This window comes from Hippocampus bargibanti, linkage group LG11 (assembly GCF_051943395.1).
Source record: "Hippocampus bargibanti isolate YZ-2025 linkage group LG11, ASM5194339v1, whole genome shotgun sequence".
Lineage (NCBI taxonomy): Eukaryota > Metazoa > Chordata > Actinopteri > Syngnathiformes > Syngnathidae > Hippocampus > Hippocampus bargibanti.
Window position 1 is genome coordinate 1,871,903 of NC_142744.1, and position 9,574 is coordinate 1,881,476.

Sequence of the window (9,574 nt, forward strand, 5' to 3'; positions counted from 1 at the left end):
AGGGATCATTCCTCAAGATGGTGAAAGAAGGTTACGTTCCTCATCAAGTGTTTAATGCTGATGAAACCGGCCACTCCATTCCATCAAGCCATCAACGACCCACACAAAGGTAAATAAAACCACTTTATTACACAGTACAGTTTATTTCTTTAATTATAATACAATAGCACATTCATTACACACAAAATAAGGTATATTTTGTGTAGTTTTAAGGCTTAGAAAATAGAAAATTATGTTTTATGGGGACCTGGGAACGGATTATTCTCATTATAATGGTTTCCTATGGGAAATGAATTTTTGGGATACACACTTTTCGCCATACACACTCTGTATGGGAACCAATTAAGTTAAGGTATCACTGTATTATTATTATTATTGGTTTTTTCGCAAAACGCCCACCCCACCTCTACCTCACACCCCCTCGTCTGCCGCAGATGCAACTGCGACGCCATCGGCTCGGCCAACGGCCAGTGCGACATCGTCAGCGGGCAATGCGAGTGCCAACCGGGCGTCACGGGGCCCCGTTGCGAGCAGTGCGAGGTCAACTTTTTCGGCTTCAGTTCGTCCGGATGCAAACGTACGAACGCCCGAATGTTCGTCTTGTGTTGTTCCTACTTGAACTTTGACCTTTACTGGACGCCCCCACCCCCCCCACTTTAGCATGCGACTGCGATCCCGAGGGCGCCCAATCGGGCCAGTGTCGGGAAGATGGACGCTGCCAATGCCGGCCCGGTTTTGTGGGCGCTCGCTGCGACATGTGTGAAGAGAACTACTTCTACAATCGCTCGGCGCCTGGATGCCAGCAGTGTCCTTCCTGCTATAGTCTCGTCCGGGACAAGGTGAGGACTCACTTAACCAGTGGAGAGCCGTGCATTTGACAGCAAGGCCTTCAGTAGTGCTATGTCTGAATCAATCCAAGCCTTCATAACTATTTTGTGACTATTATATTTTATTACTGCAGCTACAGCTGCTACTGCGACTCATATACTTGTATGTATATTGGATATCTATTTGCTATCCATTAGCTATCCAGCTAGTTAGATAGCTATTAGCTTGATGACTATTAGCTGTTAGCTGTTTATTAGCTATTAGCTATCTATTAGCTGGCTGGCTGGCTATCTAGCTAGTTATCTATTCACTAGCTGGCTGGCTAACTAGCTGACTGGCTATCTAGCTAGGTATCTGGTGGCTAACGATTGGCCAGCTCGCTAGCTTTCTTTCTATTTGAGTTACTTCTGGGTTGAGTGAACGCTGGCATGTGTGGCTGCCGCTGCTCACCCACAGAAAAACTTATCCTGTGACTGTAAAGTGACCTTGAGAGTTTTGAAAGGCGCTAAGAAATGAAATTTATTATTATTATTATTATTATTATTATTATTATTATTATGAGCTATCTATTAGCCATCTGGCTATCTAGCTGGATATCTGTTGGCTATCTAGCTGGCTCGCTATTAGCTGTGTAGCTGGCTGGCTGTTGGCTATCTGGCTATCTATTAAGCTGGCTGTTAGCTGTCTAGCTGGATATCTATTACCTATTTATTAGCTATCCATTAGCTAGCTAGCTTTCTATCTATTTTGAGTTATTCCGGGTTGAGTGAACGCTGGCGCATATGGCTGCCGCTGCTCACCAGCAGAAAAACTTCACCCTGTGACTGTAAAGTGACCTTGAGAGTTTTGAAAGGCGCTAAGAAATGAAATTTATTATTATTATTATTTAACCGTTGGTGTTTTTGCGGCAGGTGAACCAACAGCGGCAGAAAATCCACGAGCTCCAGACGCTGATCGACAACCTGGCGTCCGGTCAGGACATGGTCAGCGATAAGGCTTTCGAAGACCGCTTGAAGGAGGCCGAGCGTGCGGTTCTCGACCTCTTGGATGAAGCTAGCACTAGCAAGGGTAAGGAGTATTTTTTTTGTCCCCCCCCCCCAAAAAAAACATGTTTAAAATGTTAGCTCGCTAGATAGCTACATAGCTAATAGATAGCTATCTCGCCAGCTACAATTGGCAGTGAATGAGTTAATAATTAAAATATCATCCGATAAATTAAACGCAGATGTGGACCGAGGTCTCCTCGAGCGCCTGAACGCCATCAACGGCTCGCTGACGACGCAATGGAACCGCCTGCAGAACGTCCGCGGCACGGTGGAGCAAACGGGCGCGCAGGCGGACCGCGCCCGCAACCGAGTGCGGCAGGCCGAGAACCTCATCGACCGCGCTCGACAAGAACTGGACAAAGCCAAGGACACCATCGCTAAAGTGGTAAGCGTCAAGCCACATCCCCGCCATGACATCAACGCCGTCGAATCCGTTCTAAAAATGCGGCTGTGTTTCTTTCAGGACATCAAATCTCCGAGCACCGATGGCGATCCCAATAATATGACGTCGCTAGCTGAAGAAGCTCGCAAACTAGCCGACAAGTAAAACAAAACGGCGGTTTGCGAAGATCAAGGGTACATTTCAAAATGGAGTTTTGTGACGACTGTTGTTGGCATAGGCACAAAATGGACGCCGACCAGATCGAGAAGATTGCTAAGGATGCTAACGACACGTCCACCAAAGCTTATCATCTGCTGCTCAAGACGCTGGAGGGAGAAGGAAAAACCGCTCAACAGATCGAAGAGCTCAACAGGAAGTAGGTGGCAAAATTATTCATGGTAGAATAGAACACCTTAGCTTCAGTCAAAGTACTGTGACCATCACAAATGTAAATAAAATGACTTTATTATACAGTACAGTTTATTTCTTTAATTATAATACCATAGCACATTTATTATACATACAATAACGTATATTTTGTGTACGTCTGTATAAGCTCTCAGTCTTACAGGAGTGGTCCATCGATGAAAAGGTTTCTTCAACCATCATCTGTACTTCTTCGGACAGTAGGCAGGCCTGAACTACCAGTAAGACTTTAGTTTGCTGACAAAGTTTCTTGGATAAGAAGTGAAACGTCCGACACCTTCAAAGAAGTACAGATGGCAGCTGAAGAAACCTTTTCATCAATATATTTTGTGTAGTTTTAAGGCTTAGAAAATTAGCAAGTAGAAAGTTATGTTTTATGGGGACCAGGGAACGGATTATTCTCATTTTAATGGGTTCCTATGGCAAATGAATGTTTGGGATGCACACTTTTATTATTATTATTATTATTATTATTATTATTATTATTATTATTATTATTATTATTATAAATGTACGTAATTCCTGACGTCCTTATTCAGATACAAGGAGGCGCTGGAGCTGGCCAAGCATTTGGAGAAGCAAGCCAACAAAGTCCAAGCAGAGGCGGAAGAAGCCGGAAACAACGCCCTCAAGATCTTCGCCAATCTCACCGGCCTGCCGCCTTTCCACACGCATGCCTTGGAGGTCCTACAAGCCCCACCCCCTACCCGTAACCCCACCCCCCAGTCCCCACTTGCTAACGTGTCTACTTCCTGTTTGCAGGAAGAGGCCAACAAAATCAAAAAAGAAGCATCCGACCTGGACGGCTTGATAGACAAGGCGGTGAAGGAATATAATGAGCTAAGAGACGACCTAGCGCCTAAAGAGCGAGAAGTCCAAAAACTTCTTGAGAAAGGTCGCAGTGAGCAGCAGGTAATGGATTTTGTTACGTACTGCGTGTAATGTACAGTGATACCTTGGCTTATGAACTTAATTGGTTCCCAGACAGTGTGTAAGGTGAAAAAGTGTGTATCCCAAAAATTAATTTCCCATAGGAAAACATTAAAATGAGAATAATCCGTTCCCAGGTCTGCATAAAGCATAATTTTCTACTTTCTAATAGCCTTAAAACTACACAAAATAGACCTTATTTTATGTCTCATATGTCTCTGCGGGTGAGCAGCGGCAGCCATTATTATTATTATTATTATTATTATTATTATTATTATTATTATTATTATTATTATTATTATATTATTATTATTATTACTGTTATTATTATATATTTTTTAGTTTTAGTTTTAGTTTTATTATCAAAATCAATGTATTGTATTTTGTACAGCCGCCCCAATTTCAAGCTCATATAACTCCAGACCCATATAACTTAGGAATTAACTCTTTTTTTCTGACTGAAAAAAGGAGTCTAAGGTTTCTAACGCTCTATTGAATATTTACGTAGTCCTGAAACTCAATATTCTGTGTGTCCTGCAATTTGAGTGAAAGTGACAAAAACCCTGGCACTGGAGTACACACATTTTCGCATATGTCTGGCAGTGAATGAGTTAAGGTTTTTTGTAACATTTTAAACAGCAACACATACACACAGAGCAAGATCATCGTTAAGCTATTAGCGTATCTATTCGCTAGCTATTAGCTAGCTAAAATCTATCTTCGCTAGCTATTAGCTATGGATTCGCTAGCTAGCTCGCTGTCTGGCAGTCAATGAGTTAATATGAAATGAAGATGAGGTCACGGTTGAACCTTTATCCTCTGCTTTCCTTTCTCGTCATCCCCCCTTAGACGGCTGACCAGCTCCTGGCCCGCGCCGACGCCGCCAAAGCCACAGCGGAGGAAGCGGCCAAAAAGGCCCAGTCCACCTTCCGCGAGGCCGAGAACATCCTGGACGACCTGCAAGGTGCGAACTCCACGCCAACGCACGTCCATTTTTTTTTTTTTTTTTTTTTTTCTTACCGAGACATGCACGTCATGTCATCCCTTTTACCGCTTCTTCCCGGCAGACTTTGACCGCCGCGTCAACGACAATAAAACGGCAGCAGAGGAAGCCCTGAAGAGAATCCCAGCCATTAACGCCACCATAGCCGCCGCCAACGGCAAAACGCGACAGGCCGAGGCGGCGCTGGGAAATGCCGACGGCGACGCCAGGCAAGCCAAAACCAAGGCGGAGGAGGCCGAGCGCATCGCCACCAACGTGCAGAAGGTGCGTCGCTCGTCCACCCAAATTGGAACGGTGCGTTTCGCAACGCTCTAAAAAAAATCATCCCGCCTCATACCAGGGCTCGGCTAAGACCAAGGAGGATGCTGAGAAGGCCTTGCAGGACGCTGACAAACTGGATAGCGACGTCAACGCCCTGATGGATGATCTGAGCAACGCCGAGGAGCAGCTGAGTAGGAAGAAGGCCGAGGCAGACCGGGATATGATGATGGCGGCCATGGTACGTGTGGCATCGCGCGTGGCAAAACGCCACCGTGTCACACGCAAAGTGATGGACTTAAAGTGACATTCACATGAAATGAAGGTGAGGAATATTCTGTCCGACTTCCCGCAGGCGTCGACCAACGCAAAGGAAGCAGAAGACAACGCTCGCAAAGCCAAAAGCGCCGTCAAGACGGTCCTCAGCACCATCGCCGCCCTGCTGGAGCAACTAGGTAAGCGCATGACAATGAGCTGTGGGTGGATTCAAATATAATAATAATAATAATAATAAAAGACGCTAGGCGGTGAGCGCTTGACCATTTTATACGAGACACACTCGCACACCTAGCTATTTAGCTGTATCTATTAGCTATATAACTAGCTAGCTATTAGCTATCTATTCATTAGCTATTAGCTATCTATTCGCTAGCTATTAGCTTTCTATTCGCTGGCTATTAGCTATCTATTCGCTAGCGAGCTAGCTTGCTATCTATTTGTGTTACTTCTGGATTGAGTGAGCGCTAGCGCGTGTGGCTGCCGCAGCTCACCCACAGGAAAAGACTTCCTGTGTCTGTAAAGTGACCTTGAGAGTTTTGAAAGGCGCTTATAAATTAAATATTATTATTATTAATATTATTATTATTATTATTGTTATTAGTAGAATTAGTATTATTAGAATGATGATGATGATGATGATGATGATTATTATTATTACTACGATTACTATTATTATTATTAATATTATTATTACTATGATTATGATTATTATTATTATTATTATTATTACGATTATTATTATTATTATTATTATTATTATTATTATTATTATTATTATTATTATCTTGGACTTCTTTTTCCACCTGTGGTCGCGTTAACCGACTCCTTTCCTCGCACGTGTCCCTCAGGCAACATCGACAAAGTAGACGTGAGCAAACTGAGCCAAATTGACGAATCGCTGCGCCGTGCCAAGGACAAGATGGCCGACAGCGAGCTGGACAGGAAGTTGACGGAGCTCAACGACGTGGCGCGCACGCAGGAAGCCATGATCGGCGACTACGACCGGCAGATCCGAGAGATCCGCGCCGACATCGCCAACCTCAACGACATCAAGAACACGCTGCCTGACGGATGCTTCAACACGCCGTCCCTGGAGAAGGCCTAAACGCTCCATGCCGCAAAATGCCACAAAATGCCGCGAAACGCTGCGAAACACCGTTACAAACGCGTTACCAAAACTCCACATTGATTGTTTTTTGTCTTTTTTTTTGGAACTGTGCATAAGCGCAAAGCACCAGAGACCACCAGCACGTAACCCACGAGACTGCACGTCCGCCGCCGCAACAGGAAGTTCCTCCCGCTGCCAATTTCCTGGATGCGCGCGCCGCCGTTACCTGTCGTGCCCCGCCCCAATCCTAAAAGGGCAAACCTGCATTGACGATCGGCTTCCCTACATTATTTTTTTTTGTTATTGGTGACATCATCATTGTCGCAAGAAAGGTTATCACGTCACATCCTGAGGGGTTCCGCAGGGGTCTGTCTAAAGCCACTTGAACATTCATTCAAAGAGCGCGCAGCAAATACGCCTTCAAACGACGACTTGCCCTCAAAACATATGAGCATTTATCGGACGTCCTAGTTCAATAAAAATCTGGATTAATTTGGATTTTTCAGACTCGTTTAAATCACGATTTAGGCTTTCCCAATCAAATCAATGTCGTCAATATTCCACTAGTGCGCCAAAACGAAGAATAAAAAGTAGCTTCATAGCTTTTTGGATTTTGCAAGGCTCATTAAAATCACGATTTAGGTCACCGATTAGCTTTCCAATCAACGCTTCCCAACAAATATCAATGTCGTCGATATTCTACTAGTGCGCCAAAACAAAGAATGAAAACTAGCTTAATAGTTAGCTTTATTCACATCAATTAAATGCTTAAGCAATTTGCCTGGTCTATTATATGATATCTTTTATAACTATCCCCATATTCAAGTTATACAAGTACACTCTTGGTCCCCACTATTAATACAATTCAAGAGATTTGATATGTGTCCTAACGATCCCCATTGGTCCCCACTATTCAGAATCAGAAAACCTTTAATCGTCCCACAATGGGGAAATTTGCAAGTACACTATTTACAAGTACATTCTTGGTCCCCACTATTAATACAATTCAAGAGATTTGATATCTTTCCTAACGATCCCCAAATACAAGTTATACAAGTACATTCTTGGTCCCCACTATTAATACAATTCAAGAGATTTGATATCTGTCGTAATGATCCCCAGATACGAGTTATACAAGTACATTCTTGGTCCCCACTATTAATACAATTCAAGAGATTTGATATCTGTCCTAACGATCCCCAAATACAAGTTATACAAGTACACTCTTGGTCCCCACTATTAATACAATTCAAGAGATTTGATATCAGTCCTAACGATCCCCAAATACAAGTTATACAAGTACACTCTTGGTCCCCACACGCGCCGATTCATTTGACAATCAATAAGTTGTTAAGTTGCCAAGATGGCTTTCCGAATTTGACTACACGCAGGAACTCCCTCCCCATGGCAGTTTTTGAACCACCTCCTTGTGTGACGTCATTGCGCTACTTCTCTCCGACCTTGAGCCGCAATTAGCGATTGTGCTAATGCTACATGCTAAGCTAAACGCCTTTCCTGTCAGGCGTGCCAAGCACGTCGGCGACCAATCAGGGTGCGACCATGTCATTTCGCCTCTCCAGTCACGTGGTGACGTCACTCGGACTCTATGCAACTTTTGTACATTTGCTCTGATACACTGGTGCTAAAAATGTCATGTGCGTATGTGTGTTTGTTTTGTTTTTATTGTTATTTTTCTGTCAATAGCGTGCACGCGCGCTCATCCATTTCTTTGTGTTCTTTATCTCTCATGTCACGCGACTGAAGTGAAGACATAGTTAACCTGTGATTTGTAACGACTTTGTGCCTTAATATGAATTTTGTGCGTGTAATCAAAAACAAGAACACTATGACCTTTGACCTCCATCCATCCATCCACTTATAGTCATGTAAGCACACGTGTGTAATAATAAAACAGTATTGTTAAGTTATCAGGTGCCCCGTCGTCGTGCGTACCGCTCGTCTACTTCCTGTTTCCTCGTCTATCTGCAACATATCAATTATTACGTGAAAAATGCTAATGGACTTTGAAATGTCATTGAAAGCAAAAATCCCCCAAATCTGGGATTTTGAAGTTTCCAGTGGAATTTCTGGATACACCTAAAACCATGAAAACAAAGTTTTTTTATTCGATTTTTTTTACTTTCATTTATTTTTTTTACATCTGCTCTCATAAATCAGGCGTGCACACACATTTAAAGCACATGGGGGTACCCCTAAAAAAAATGAGAAAAAAAATGCAAAATCCATTTGTTGAAGCTTCTATTCTATACTATTAGCTAGCTAGCCTTCTATCTATTTCAGTTACTTCCGGGTTGAGTGAAAGCTGGCGCGTGTGGCTGCCGCTGCTCACCCACACAAAAAAATATCCTGTGACTGTAAAGTGTCCTTGAAAGTTTTGACAGGCGCTTATTCATGAAATGTATTATTATTATTATTATTATTACAGTAAAGTCTCATTATATCGATATCGGTTATATCGATAGTACCGCTTATTACGATACTATTTCTATGAACGCAAGGAGAAAATTACATGCGCGCAGGATCGGATATATCGATAGTCCGACTCCCGAGAATATCGATATAACGAGACTTTACTGTATTATTATTATTAATACAAACACATAATTGAGAAAAATGCATGTAAAAAAATTCTCCATCTAATTTTCATCATCACCCTCATTTAATTTTCAGTCATTTAATTGAATTTAATGAATGAATATGAATTTAATAAAGATCAATATGTTCGATAAAAAGCAATGACAGCAAGGATAATAAAATATGTAAGAATGCTCACATTTATTAGGTTCGCTACAGTTCGCTCTATTCCACCGCGATTGTTCCTGTCCAGTGAACCGAGCGCACTCTGTACTCGCAGTCGTATATCATTGCATTTTTGTGAAGTACGTCATGGTTTTTGGTGGGATTTTCCAAGCATTGCAGTTTATGATGACGTATTACACATTTTCCCCTCCATGTTGGTTCTTGAAATTTCCGAATACGACAACGAGAAACGGGGAAGAAAACTGATTGAAGTTTACGGTCTTTTTGCTAACACTACAGTTTATAAAGGTGAGTAAGTTGTATTTTTATAACTCATAGAAGTGGTAGAATACATATTTTTCTTCATAACTGCTATGTTTCAAGCAAAAAGAAGCATTAGCATATATATTTCTAGAGCTCTCAATTTTCTTTCCTAGTATTCAGTGACAGCCATTTTGGATTTCTGACGAAAATCTGCCAGTTTTCGATCGTTGATATTTGCTCATTTACATTTTGAATCTTTTCTTATGTTTCTGTTCTTGTTTCGAATTTCA

At 42.4% G+C, this 9,574-nt stretch overlaps 1 protein-coding gene across 1 annotated transcript in view; it reads left to right on the forward strand.

Moving 5' to 3' along the window:
• The window catches only part of lamc1 (laminin, gamma 1), a 37,148-nt gene extending 28,960 nt beyond the window's left edge, over window positions 1–8,188 (forward strand). The window contains exons 16-28 of the mRNA XM_089008028.1: window positions 435–577; window positions 661–839; window positions 1,740–1,896; window positions 2,054–2,259; window positions 2,338–2,417; window positions 2,495–2,632; window positions 3,222–3,366; window positions 3,445–3,594; window positions 4,462–4,576; window positions 4,680–4,879; window positions 4,956–5,114; window positions 5,229–5,328; window positions 6,001–8,188. Of these exons, the coding sequence (XP_088864154.1) occupies window positions 435–577; window positions 661–839; window positions 1,740–1,896; window positions 2,054–2,259; window positions 2,338–2,417; window positions 2,495–2,632; window positions 3,222–3,366; window positions 3,445–3,594; window positions 4,462–4,576; window positions 4,680–4,879; window positions 4,956–5,114; window positions 5,229–5,328; window positions 6,001–6,257 (2,029 nt within the window). The 3' untranslated portion in view covers window positions 6,258–8,188. The remainder of the gene's footprint in view (window positions 1–434; window positions 578–660; window positions 840–1,739; window positions 1,897–2,053; window positions 2,260–2,337; window positions 2,418–2,494; window positions 2,633–3,221; window positions 3,367–3,444; window positions 3,595–4,461; window positions 4,577–4,679; window positions 4,880–4,955; window positions 5,115–5,228; window positions 5,329–6,000) is intronic.
• Window positions 8,189–9,574: the final 1,386 nt, after the last annotated feature.